The sequence below is a fragment of the Ascaphus truei genome, chromosome 2 (genome assembly GCF_040206685.1).
Source record: "Ascaphus truei isolate aAscTru1 chromosome 2, aAscTru1.hap1, whole genome shotgun sequence".
NCBI lineage: Eukaryota > Metazoa > Chordata > Amphibia > Anura > Ascaphidae > Ascaphus > Ascaphus truei.
In genome coordinates this window covers 78,063,897-78,077,978 of record NC_134484.1, presented here as the reverse complement: position 1 = coordinate 78,077,978, position 14,082 = coordinate 78,063,897, and the positions used below count along the sequence as shown (strand labels likewise).

The 14,082-nt window shown below is 41.1% G+C and overlaps 1 protein-coding gene across 4 annotated transcripts in view; it reads right to left on the bottom strand.

The window, feature by feature from the left end:
• NBN (nibrin) overlaps positions 1-14,082 on the bottom strand; it is a 45,006-nt gene that overhangs the window by 29,742 nt on the left and 1,182 nt on the right. For 2 of the 4 annotated variants that reach the window (XM_075582951.1, XM_075582950.1), the window contains exons 2-6: positions 9,496-9,629; positions 6,132-6,280; positions 5,303-5,462; positions 2,622-2,725; positions 1,720-1,837 (exon numbers count right to left, since the gene is read on the bottom strand). In XM_075582951.1, coding sequence (XP_075439066.1) covers positions 1,720-1,837; positions 2,622-2,725; positions 5,303-5,462; positions 6,132-6,280; positions 9,496-9,629 — 665 coding nt within the window. The other 2 variants (XM_075582952.1, XM_075582953.1) reach the window with 2 other exon arrangements.

Here is a 14,082-nt window from a genome sequence, read left to right as displayed (position 1 = left end):
TTCAAAATCAAGGCAGTGATGGGGAGGCTTTTTACTTTTTTTTAAATAAATTATATTTTCTTTTATGTCCTGCATTGCATGTTAGTTTTGTAGCGTATATTAGTTAGCCAGTTTTATGGTGTTAATCTTCCCTTGTTTGTTTGTTCCCTTCCCCGTATTGTACCCTCTAAAGCTATTAGTGCTTTTAGAGCATAATTGCATTGAAGTATCACATTATGTACTTTTTATGCTTTTTCCATGTCCCGAGTGTCATCCAATGGTCACCTGAGGTCTATTCCGGACACATTATCCTATGGTTTGACCCACCGGAAAATATTTTGTTTCATCTTTGCAACAGAATTAGTTATTTCATATTGCTAATGCCTTTCAAACTTAAACTTAACACAGTGATGGGGAGGCCCCCTTTATAGGGAAAGGGTTAAAGCTTCTTCATCTGTGGTTTTCAACTTTTTTTGGTTTAGGAACCCTATCATTATTTTGTGTAATTCTAGGGAACCACAACCCTCTCTAATAGCATGTCTGAGATCAGATGCATTTTAAGGAGCCCCCAACCCTCTAATAGCATGTATTAAAATCAGATACATTGTAAATTATTCTGTATTTGGTACAATTTTTAAATGACCTGAAAATTGCAGGGAACCCTTTAAGGATGCCCGGTGAACCCAAGTGTTCCTGAAAACTCCCACTGTATCTATATCAATCCAATATCTATACAGTCTATGTACAGCATTATTCAGAACTGACCAGTCTCAGATTGTTTTTTAAATATATAACTGGACCTGAGGCTTGGTACGCTAGGCGAGTAAGCCGCATTTCCTGCTTAGGCTGCGCGTATAGTGCCTGCGACGTCACCCGTCGCCGCTAGCGAAAGTTGTTTTTCACTTTGCGGTAGCGTCGCGGGCGACCAGGCCATTGATTGGTTCAGGGGCTGTCACATGAGGCGACAGACCCTGAAAAATCAAATATTCCCGGCTGCCAAAAATCGCGTCGCCACGTCGCTGGCACTATAAGCGCGGTCTTAGAAGGAGACGGAGGCGAAGAGACGTATTGCACGCAACCAACAGCTACACAGATTGCGTGAGGAAACTGAAACTGCAATTCAGGAGTACCAGGGCAATCGAGGTATGGACCAACTGAGGGATCCCAAAGAGATTCCTGCACTATGCTGTTTGTGAGTGCGATACCTATTTTTTGCTTAGGATATATACGTTTTACCAAGCAGTATTATACTTTTAGTTTGCCCTCTTTTCTCTCTCTCCTTTTTTATTTTTTATTGTGTTGTATGTTGTTTGTCTTGTCTGTCCACCAGAGCAGCGCACTCTTCTTTGGACTTAAAAAAAAAAAAAAAAATCGAATGCATTGTAATCTGGTAAAAATGGGTTAGTTGTATGGGTTAAAGGTTAAACATGGTTCCAAAAACACACATAACCCCTGCTAGCTCTGAGCCCAACACACATACTGAGCCCAATGTGAACAAATGTGTACAGTATAACAAAAGACAAAAATCCTCAATGCTACATCCGATATAACAAATTATATAGTTAAATACTTACCTGCCTGTCTTCACGCTTTGGTCAGAACTAAATGACACTTACTTTTGAGAAGACAGACAAGTATTTAACCATATCATTGGCCATATAGGATGTAGCACTGGGGATTTTTGTCTTTTGTTGTAAACATGGTTCCCCTACAATATTTATTTTCAGAGATTCTGCGCACCTGTTTAGCATTTAGAAAGAAGAAGATTTTCTCCTTGAAGATGGTGGTTCTTTTTGCATTTTCAGACAGATCCAATAAATCAGATTTAATTGAAGGTTCATCAATTGAAGGGATGAAACTGTAAAGAAAGAAAAAACATCAAAGTGGTATTTATTTCTATGCCTTCCACAAAAATGGAGTAGGCTACACGTGTATGCAAGTAAACAATGCAAGCATTCATCTAGGTGTGATTTGTTCCTTCTGCTAAAAACATTTATTTTGATCTAATTATTCACATAGCAAGTTCTTCATATTAAAAAAAATGTACTGAAAGCTGCAGGTTTTACCAACCAGAGACAAAGTTGCTGCTGTTCCCGGCATAACCTCCTGCATGTATATAAAAAATAAAAAAAACAAACAAAAAAAGAAGACAACAAGCAAAAAACTAAATGCTATTAATGAAAGATAAAACTGGGTATGTGAAATCAGAATCTTGCAGAACCTTTACATTCCAAAACACAAATACAAAAACCTTTGAAAGGGGCAATTCCCCCTCTTTTTTTACATGTATAAGACTGCGCTAATAGTGCCTGGCGACGCGACGTCGCTCCGAAACCAATACATTGACTCCGTCGCGAGCGCTTATAATAAGCGCGACGGCGACGGAGCGACTAACAATTTGGAAGCCGGGTAAATTTGATTTTTTTAGAGACAGTCGCCACATGTGACTGTCTCTAAACCACAATCAAATCGCGCGGCCCGTCCCTTTTAGTGACGTCACTGGCCTTGTCGCCAGCGACGTCGCAAAAAATCAAATTGCAACTTTTGCTGGTGGCGACGTCATCGGTCGCGTCACCAGCACTACAAGCGCGGCCTTAGAACACTTAGTCTACCCAATGGTTTCAATGTGCAAAATATGTTACCTTGCAGACACAGGCAACGTTTGCTTCTGCTGAATGGCTTTCATCAGCTCTGTTAAGTACTCTGGTTTTACAATTGGTCGGCAACAAATCAAAGCGCATATAGTCTGAAAAAGAAAAAAGCCCATATTAAAAATCAATTGGATTTATTAAAACAGGTTTAACAAAAAAATTTAAAATAGTACAAACTTTTAAAAACCTGTCTTAGAGCAGACGGCAAACATTTAAATTGTGATGTAAAAGGCAGTGGTTAAAAGACAATTTTTAATTGAATAACTACAACATATAATTTTCCATAACTGATTTACTACAAAGATTATATACTGTAGATCAGCGGTGTGCAAAGTGGGGGGCGCTGGATTTGTCTGGGGGGCTGGGGAGAGGGGGCGCGGGCAGTTGCAGAGGCCCCACTTTTCCCCGAGGCATTTAAATTAAATGCCGGGGGATCGCGAGGCCCCTGCAACACTAAAACTTACCTGGACTCTGCCGGCGTCACTCGTGTCCATGGCAACACGGCGTCAAATGACGCCGCGGGGTCATGTGACATGACGTGTCAAATGACGCTGCGGGTCACATGACCCCACGTGAGGTAAGGAGGGGGCTGGGGGGCTCAGAACAGAGAGAAGCAGGGGGGGAGGGGGGGAGCACAGCAAAAAAAGTTTGCGCACCCCTGCTGTAGATGATACTATATCACAGCATTACGAGCGGTTTCCAATTATGGGAGAGAATTTTTTTTTTTAACCGGTTCAGTGTATATGTTATGTGGGATTGCTACTTTAAAAATATATATCTTCATAATGTGAAGATGTATTTTCTTTCATAAATTTATTAAAAATGATCTCGAAGGATGGCCATGAATGCAAAAATTCTGACAAGACTTTGCTGATCAAGATGTTAATAAAACTTGGATCATACAACAGCTTGTAATGGAGCTTCAATACACATGTATGCAGATGACACAATGGTATATGCACACAGCCATAGCCTCTCTGACCTGTAACACATACAGGGGGGCCCCAGTCATGCGGCGGGTTCCGTTCTAAGGAACCGCCGCAAAGCAAAAATCGCCGGAAAGTGGTACCGGCGATTTTCGCTATGAGCGCACGTGCAGACCGGCAATGCGCCGTTCTATGCATGCGCAACATCGGCAAAACCCCCCATTCTGCGCATACGCGACCCTGGACCGGCCTGTTCAGCGCATGCGCAGACATGGCGGCCCCCTTCTCGGTACCGCCGTATCGGCGGATCGCCGTAAAGTTGGGCCTTGCTGTACTTCAATCTGATTTTTTGAGACTTAAATATTGGATTTCCCAAAACAAACTGTTTTTAAACACGGACAAAACTAACAATGGTATTTGGACCAAGGCTACATTTCTAAAGCTTCCAATGACAGAGCTTCAGATAAGAACCTGCTCTAATACCATCCTTGCCCCTGTTACTAGTTTCAAATATCTGGGCATATGTTTTGACTCCCATTTAACAATTGGGTTGTACATCGATACCCTGACATCCAAAATCTATGCCAAACTAGGTATACTATACATGTGGGTTGCGCAAGGTTCCTGAGCTGCGCCTCCCTGCCTGGCAGCTCCCAGCGCTCACGTGACCCAGTAGCGTCATTTGACGCTCCGTTGCCATGGCGATGCGTCACTGAAGAGTCGGCAGAGAGCAGGTAAGGGAGTTACAAGGCCTCACGCCTACCCCAGCATTTAATTTAAATGCGTTGGGGAAGAGTGCAGGGCCTCTGTAACCACCGCACCGCACCCACCTTTAGAAAATCTTGTGCCCCCCAGCTTTATAGGAACAAACCCTCCCTAAGCCCGCTGGTCAGAAAGCGCATTGCATGGCAGATGCTAATACCAATTATAGACTATGGGGACACAGTATATGACTCGGCACCCCAAACCCACCGTAGCAAACTAGACATCCTCTACAATGCAATATGCCGTTTCCTCCTTCTATGTAACTACAACACACCTCACTACGAAATGCTCAAAGAACTACACTGGCCATCACTTGAGTCTAGGCGCAAAGTTAATCTCTCCTGTCTTGCCTTCAAAAACTTCTTGAACAAGCTCCTCACCCCTACCACATGCAGCACTTATCACCTCAGATCTGACTCCAAGGGACTTTTCATGGTCCCAAGGTTCAACAAAGTATCTGACCGCTCCTCCTCCTCTTACCGTGCACCCCAAAACTGCAACAATCTACCAGACTCTCAAAACCACCACCAGTCTACGTTCTTTCAAAACTAAAGCCGTCTCACATTTGAATGTGGTCTGTAATTGTTACATACGCCTATAACTTACTTTATCTTTAACTGTTCATGCAATGTCTTCATATTTAATGTATAACCCTGTTCACCTAGTGGAATGCAATGTCTTTATATATAATGTAGAACCCTGTTCTCATATGTATCCATGTATTTGTAAGCATGTATCTGTCATCATAACTCTGAGCCCAGGACATACGTGAAAATGAGGAGGTAACTCTCAATGTATTACACATCCTGGAAAAACATTTTATAAATAAATACTGTGGTCAGTCAATGAGAGGTAACGGAGGGGTTGGTCTGAAACCCAGTTTACGTACACACGTATGTAAATTGATAACCTATTTATTTATGCGTGCATATAATCACACATGTATAAATACATATTAGCATCATTTAGTATGTTCCCTACCTTAATAGTAACTTTTATGGAATTCATAACAAGGTGCGTGCATTTTTCTGTCCAGTTATTTACTACGTGGCCTCCAAGGTGCAGAATGGCTTGGTTTAAAGACGTCTTCTCTGATCCTTGTAAACAGGAGGAACAAGCAATCAAAGGCTCATATTCCACCCTGGAAAGTGAGACAGGACACGCACTACATGTAAAAAGGCAGTAATTCATGCTTCACAACTTTTTATATATATATAATGGCCGTGCATTGCAGAAACACGTGATTTAAAATAACAGCCGCTACAGTATATCTGTATATTGATTTTATTTTAAAATCATGGGTTCCAGAAGTCATATAGGTCTTGGAGAAATGACCAACATTATTAGCGTCTTCATTAATGAAATGATAAATTACAGAGCTTTCAAAAACATCATACGTTTCTTCACGTGTCTTGTACAGCAGGGGAGCTCAACTCCAGTACCCAAGCAACCACCCCCTCCACCCCGACAGGTCAGGTTTTCAGGATATCCCTGCTTCAGCAAAGGTGGCTTAATCAGTGGCTCAGTCTTTAACTGAGCCACTGATTGAGCCATTTGTACTGAAGTAGGGATATCCTGAAAACCTGATGTGTTTGGGTGTATGTGTGGGGGGAGGCGGGGGATTGGGAACTGGAGTTGAGTTCCCCTGCTCTACACTACAATTTTATCTATGAAGAACTCAAATGTTGATCCCCAAAAACCTATCACCACCTCCAATCAATCTACACTGTTATCAAAGCGAAAGATAAAAACGTAGTTGCAACATTCCACAACCGCCTGACATTTCAATATACGAGATTCTTTTGCTTACCTATATTTGCTATTAAATACGCCAAAAGTGACCTTGTCGCCAGATTTGATATTCCGGAGAGAAGAATTCTCCATCTTTTCTCCATTAATAAAAGTGCCATACTTTGAGCCATCTTTAATTGTTAAAACAGGAATTATGTCTGGCTGACCCTGAAAAGAAATCAAAATAAAAGCGCAGAATTTAAGCAAACGAGACTTTACTTATTCATCCAGTGCAATCATTTGGGCAGCTTAGGTATCGCTGCACATTCTCTCCGCACTTCGGTGCGAGCTCCTATCAAAGCTTCTAATTCAAATCATGCAGCATTTGTGCATGATGAATGCAATCGTATGGCAAAATACCGCGAAGCAGGCTGTGACTCCTGTGTGCTACGTTTGTACAGTGTGAGTGGTTGAAAACCTCATCACTTCTCTCATTCTGCACACGTCTCTATTTATGCCTGTTGTATAAGAGCTATATTTATTGTTTATAATTAAAGCTGAGACCAAGAAATATCCTACGTGTTTTGTTTTTTTAATTTAATTAAATCACTTCTGGACTATGAGAAAATATTTGTAGCATTTTTATTTTAAAGCAATTCTAACTTACATTCTTAATGTATTATAATGTAACAAGCATTTTTTGTTTCTATAGCAACCATTTACATAGTCACATCCCCTTCCTCTTCTGAAACAGGCTCTGGCACACCCCTGTTTGAGCCCTGCTTTCCCTCTAGCAGAGCACCAATTGTATCTAGAGACTGCCTGGTCAGATGATCTTCCCCACAGAACTCTGCATCTTTGGTCTTCTGCTGCTGCACTGACAGCCATTTAGCGAGTCAAATCTTCGATCGATCACAGGAGAACGGATTGATTGGCAACTTAGCGAATTACTTATCATTGTGTGGATTGTATTGATGCAGATATTAAAAGGAAAATTTTAAATTAAAAAACAAAATGGCAGCTAGGACTGAAGATGTGGTCAGCACCCGAAACGTTGCCTCCCTGTTACATTTTTCAGTAAATACTTTGGTTGTCGAGTACAATGTTTTACCGGTGTTCGTTATTTTTGCTTCTTTTATCTAGATCTTAAGTTACCATTACCAGCCTGTTTTTCTCTGTGCTTATCTGTGAGAGCGGTGGATACGTTTTTCTATTCACTATTGTTCATTTCTTTATCCTTATGACAGCTGCATACTTTGTTTTTCTGCTATGCCTTTTCCCGATATTGTGTATGTGGCATAATGAGTACAAATTATTGTCTTGCTATCACTGTCTTGGTCTCTTATAGTTATTATATGGAGTGTGTGATATCACTACAGGAATACCCCAGTTTAAGGACACTCACTTTAAGTACACTTGCAAGTAAGGATATATTTTCAATAGCCCCATACCCGCGTCCGTACGCTCGCTTTGCGAGTACCGACACTTATTCTGCCCTACAGACCGCCGTAGTAATTACGCGCTGATTCCCCTCGCCCAATAGGCAAACGGCAGATCACGCATGTGCTTGTCAGCACGTCCTGAACAGCATTAACGGCTCCCTACCTGTACCAAAGCATCGATAAGTGGAAAAAAGGTAGTGCTTCACTTTAAGTACATTTTCGCTTTACATACATGCTCTAGACACATTACGTACGTTAATGCGGGGTATGCCTGTATATAGTAAATTCTAAAAAAAATGAGTTCAATTCTAAATAATAACGGCTATCCTTTAGATGTTCTCTCCATTAAGATTATTAAAGATTCTCTCCCATTTATCTCAGTCACTGTTAGAATATGAAATTTTCAAAGGTCGGGATTCACTAAACTCAGATAAGGAGGTACGATCCTGAATTAACAGCTGTTCAAGTGAACGGCAATTAACATTGGATTAAGCGACGATAGACCTTATGGGATCTTGGTGAAACTCCCCAGACAAGCTCAATAGGTCCGGGGAGAAGAGTTATTAAAGGGAAATCATGTCCAAGTGATATAACATTTTATACTATTATACTAGTATAATTGTTAGGTCAAACATTATTAAAAAGCAATCGCAGCCAGCAAATTATTTTTATTTTTTTAAGGTGAAAAGGCTCTCAATGATAAATACAAGTACTGTACTTGACCTTGTTTCAATCACGTGCTAGCAGACTTCCTGAACTAGTTGCAAAAAAAATTCTACCCACAACTTCACTTTTTCATGGCAGCTGTGGTTTCCAAAAAACAATTACACAATGGCAAATAATCAGGGTGCAAGAAATGTAAGTAATATTACCCTAAAAGCACGAAATAGAGCTTTGCCGGTTTCCGAAAATCCGTTTTTCTAACTATCGCTGGGGGGGGGGGGGGGGGGCGGGCGAGGGGAGTAGGGGGGGAGGGGGTTACAGTGGCGCAATTTGAGCTACTAAAGTACTAATCTGAGAAACGGGACACAATAATAAAACTTTCGTTTTTCACACCTCAACCTCAACCGTTTTTCACACCTAATCCTTCATCTCTTTATTTCCCAATCGAATGTCCACGCTCAGAAGTCCCCACTTTATTGTCCCCCCTTTCTCTCTCTCAAGGTCCAACACTAAGCTCCGTCTTCCCTAAATTATGCCGCAATCTCTCTCTCCTTTCTTCTCCCATGTTACAACTTTATCTGTTCACAAGATCCCACTGTCTCACCCCAAAACTGCACAATATTCTCACTAAAGTCCCACAACTGATTTTCCAAAGATTTCTCATATTTCAGGTCCCGTAAAATAGCAGCAGTCCCCGCTATATACACCTTATTTGAACTATTGGGGTGGGAGGCGTCCTTCCCTGGGTACACAGGTATAAACCAGAGAAGGAAATTAATAAAGAGAATGCTAATCCCCCCTGAAGGTGGCGCTCTTTTAAAACACATCAGTGTACCAGGTGTTCTCTGAACAGGGGTAGCACGAAAGCAGCTGTTCTGTTCCAGGAGACAAAATAGGACAAATGTATTGGAAGCAGCGAATATTGCTTTGTTAAATCTTTTTTTTTATAATAGAACACAGACACACGCACTAGTTGACAGCAGCCTGTCTCTCTCCCTCCCTGCCCAGCAGAAGCAGTCTCTCCGGCTCCGTTCAGGCAGCCTGGATGACGACGACGTAGATGCCCGAACATAGACACGGAGGGAGAGAGGCACCGGCTGCTGCTGCAGTGCAAGTTAGTTTCTGTAGTTTCGGTCAGACGATTAACGATGTGGGGATCCCATTCAGAAGCAGGGACCCTCGCAGAGTTACTCCTTACTGTTTTCGGGGCCACAGGGTGAACATTTAAATCTAGAGGTCTCAACTTAATTAAGGTTGCACACCACTGGCCTAGTGCACACGTGGTAAACCCCACAATGTAAATTTCTGTACTATTTATTTTTTGACCATAAAACTTACCAAGTCGCTGGCTGAATGGCTGACAGATAGAGTAGCATGAGACCTACTAATGGACTGGTCATCCTGAATAAGAATTGCACAGTTCTTGCGTCCCACAACATAATCAGTGCCAGTGAGAAAGTGATAGGTCTCGCCTGTAAAGAAGGACAAAAACAGGACATTAGAAAGCAAATATTTTGTCTTTGTCGCTCATATCAAATGTACAGAACAGGTAAATGTTGCCACAAATGCAAAATTATGTAATGCAATTCAAGAAGAAAATCTGGCAAAAAGTTGGTAAAATGGTAAATTGATTTGTGATCCATGCTCTTTACCTAAATGTTGCATACATTTTTTTCCCCAAGGAGGAACTAGGTCACCATCCAGACTGTCTATTTCCATAACAGTATTACTGATAACCCATCAGTGCCCACATTGAAACACTGGAATATCCTTTCTAGTAAAATAATACATTTGACATCTGCCTAGTACCAAACACATATAATCAGCATGTGGTGGGATGAACTCAAAATCATGCACATCTACATCTTCAAGATGTGAGTTAATATTACTATTAATATTACTATCTTTCTGGTTTCACATAACTTGCCCACATACCTAGTAAAACCAGGACTATATCCACCTTAAAATAATATACATCTTTCTAATAAGTGTTCAAAAACACAAAATTATTAATAACTGAAGAATTCCACTCAAGTTAAAGCATGACAGTTCACAAAACAAATTAAATTTTCGGGCCAATGGCCATATTATTATTTCCTGCAACTGCCTGAAAATCAGTCATTCATATATCTTCAAAATAATAAAGAACCTCCGATCCCCTGGCTCCGCTAGTACAAGCTTAAATCCGTATGTGTAATCTTTTAAATGACTGATATAAGAATAACACAAGGCACTGCAGATGTTTCTAAATGCTATTTAATGAGCCAAAAACTTAGCGACGTTTCGACCAAAGCGGTCTTTTTCAAGTGGCGAGTGGCTTTCGACCGCTTTGGTCGAAACGTCGCTAAGTTTTTGGCTCATTAAATAGGATTTAGAAACATCCGCAGTGTCTTGTCTTATTCTTATATCAGGGTATGATTTGGATTTCAAGCAGGACTTCTTTCAACGCAAGTGCACCAGTAAATATAAAAGATTTTGCAATATATGTGTGTGCCGTAGTAATCCTCCTTTTGCAGTATTATCTTTTAAATGACTGACATTAATAACGTAGGTTTTTTTCCCCTGCTACATTTTATCACTTCTGAAGTTGTCATACTTTGTTTCTATACACATTTTGAAAAAACATTTTTTTAAGATGCTGCAGACTGATTGATTTTTGTAATCATACCAGGGGGGTCTTCATAACTGAACAGTTTATCAGTACGCCACAGGTCCAAAAGATTTTGGCACGAATGATGGCCTATGAAGTTAAAATGGCCACCAGCATCATCACTGCAAGATGATATGATGTCACCTTCACTGGTTGCCAGTCACATCTAGGGACCCTATTTTTGGCACCACCAAACAGGGGACCCGGTTTATGAAAAAGTAGTCTTATGCCATTATTCAGGTAACACAAACATATACAAAATTGAGCTGCAGTTTTATAAATGGATGAAATGTGATACTATGTATCACTAATTAAAATAAATCATAATGCATTAAGAAATGCACTTGGATCTCTGACACAGGACAGTGTGGGGGGTATGTGCACTGCTGATGCCGACCCTTCAAGTGCACCTACTGTATGAATAAAGTACAGAACATGCAACAAGGTTCCCATAATCACCAAATATTACCACTTCCCCTCCTACATTAGGTTAATGTTTGTTCATAAGTAGTGTCGCCACAATTTTTCAGCAGTGTCCCATTTTGCATATGAGGAAGCAATCCAGCAATAAAGGAAGTTGCTATTATTGTCACGCACCAAAGGTCAGACTGTAACATACTGGAAATGTGTTTATTACAAATGTAAATTCAATGTATAGTACCACTCTGTGTACATGGTAAACGCTATCTAAGAGACCAATTGTATTACTACATCTTTCCTAATGTTTTTATTACCTTGTTCCCTACAAGATGGAAAAACGGGCTGGCTACAGGATTACTTAATGTTGTGTTTTGCCAGAAATTATACACGTACTCAGCACTGTTATACAAGATAAAATACAGCCCTTCAAGGTTGACAGAAGGTAAATGCTACAGATACTGGTGCAGGAGAAGAGTAGTTGATCCGAAGAGCTTTTAATCAAATTACTAATTGTTTTGATCTACACGTGGGAACAGGATCTTTATCTACAAATGACGTCAGGAGACAAAGCAGAACTTCACCCAGCCAGCAAGTGCTAAAAAATAGACAGATGTCAACCGTTAGGGATCAAAATAAAAGTGAGATTCAGGGATTCAGTACCAAATACTTCAGAACCTATGGAGCTGGCTTGACAGGTCTGGAGAGTGGAACCGGACTTTGCCGGTGCAGCATCTCAAGACATGCTAGCGGGTCTCACAGTGCCAGGCCAGCATGCTGTAGCAGTGCAGCACCTGATGTAAATCAACCTGAACAAGCTCCTCACCCCTACCACATGCAGCTCTTATCACCTGAGATCAGACTCCAAAAGACTGTTCATGGTCCCAAGGCTCAACAAAGTATCCGGCCGCTCCTCCTCCTACCGTGCACCCCAAAACTGGAACAACCTACCAGAGACTCTCACATCCACCACCAGTTTAAGTTCTTTCAAATCTAAGGCTGTCTCACGTTTTAATCTGGCCTGTAACTGTTTCATTCGCCCATAACATATATTTTCTTTAACTGTGCATGCAATGTCTTGTATATAATGTATACCCTGTTCATTTATGTAACTGTATTTGTAACCATGTATTATTTGTCTTAACTCTGTGCCCAGGACATACTTGAAAACGAGAGGTAACTCTCAATGTATTACTTCCTGGTAAAATATTTTATAAATAAATAAACCTTGGGAACAAAGTAGAAAACTCAGGTGTTTTTGTGTTTTGCAGTTCAAGAAGGTGACATGGGTTTTAACTTAACCTCTTCTGTACCATAAGGCGAGTTAATTGTAATCATAAAGGAGAAAGTACATCCACATATATTTTTTTTAAGGCATGTCTCTTTAACAAGTAATGTGTGCTGAATACCACATCAATATTTCTCCAGGCATGCACAATCTCTCTAATTGAGACACTGAATATTACATGCATTGGTTAATACTTCCTCCATAGGTCCCCTTATTCCAAAACAGCCATGGAAGATGCATTGATCTTTCCTCAAACTGTTCTGTCTCAAAAAGTTTCACTTAGGCATGAGGACATGAAACTATCATTTTAACAGTAAACACGTGCAGTAAGCAACAGGGCTAACGCAGCACCGCATTTTACTAACATGATCAGGCTGTAAATCTGTGCCACCCCATGGCCCAGGAACCAGCACTAATGCCACACACTGCGGGAGCCACGATGTGTCACTGCATGTGTTCAGTTGCATGTGCATACAGGCTGGTACATGCATGGGGCTCTCTCCATTACCTCCTCCACTCTCTCGCACCAGCTTCCACATTATTCCTGCTGCTCTGTCACAGTGGCGCTCGGTCACCACGTCACCAGAATAACCTATCCCGCCTTGCAGCAGACAGTACGGACTTCCTGTGGGGGCAGCGCCACAATGTGGCGACCTCGCAGAATTGCAAGAGAGAGATTTTTTTTTTTTTTAACCTGGTGCTGTTTTTGGACAACCAATTTCTTGTTACATTTGGTGCTAATTTTGCCTCAGATCTGCATTATGTTTGAAACAGAATGTACATGATGCTAGGAAAATTCCAGCAAACGTTCAAACGAATTTGTTTTTAAGCATTTGTACATAATCCCCAGGGGACCATTTACTGTATTAGTTTCCTATCTGCAAAGCAGAGGCAAAAACGGCACCAGATTTATGAAGGGAAAAATAAACGGGATTTTCTTCATTAAGAAATCTGGTGCAGTATTTGTGCCGTCGTTTTGCGGTCGCAGTAGGTGTTATTTACTAAAATGTCCAGCTACAAAACTGACTATGAGATTGTTGTTCTCAATTTCCCATAGAAATGCAGGTCTATTGTGAATGGGAATGCAGAGCATTAGGCCTCATACCCACTGCTCGCACGACGGTGTGTGGGGTGCGAACACGATACGGCCCTCTATGGAGCCAGAAGCAGTCACTACCTGCACGCGCTTGAAGAAAGTGCGATGTGCAACCAGCTTTCCCAAAAGACAAGATATTTGTCTTGTGGCGTGGTGGCCACGTCATGGCGGCTGTTCAGCCAATGAGGGCGCACCAGCTGCGTGACTTCATGGCTGCGTGACACATTTTTTGTGTATCCACTGCTGTGTCTTTTTTCGCTCCTAATTTTTGTTACTTTGTTTGTTTTTGTCTTTTGCTACCATACAGTCTGTGCTATTGGAGACCTTTTGATACTTTTACCTTTTGTATTAATAAACCAGGATCACGGTACGGGAGTTTTCTGTTCTTTTCCTTTGTTTTTTTGCAATTTATACAATTAGTTTGTGGAGTAAAGTGTTAACTTGGTACAAACAAGCAAACATGTATCAAAGTCT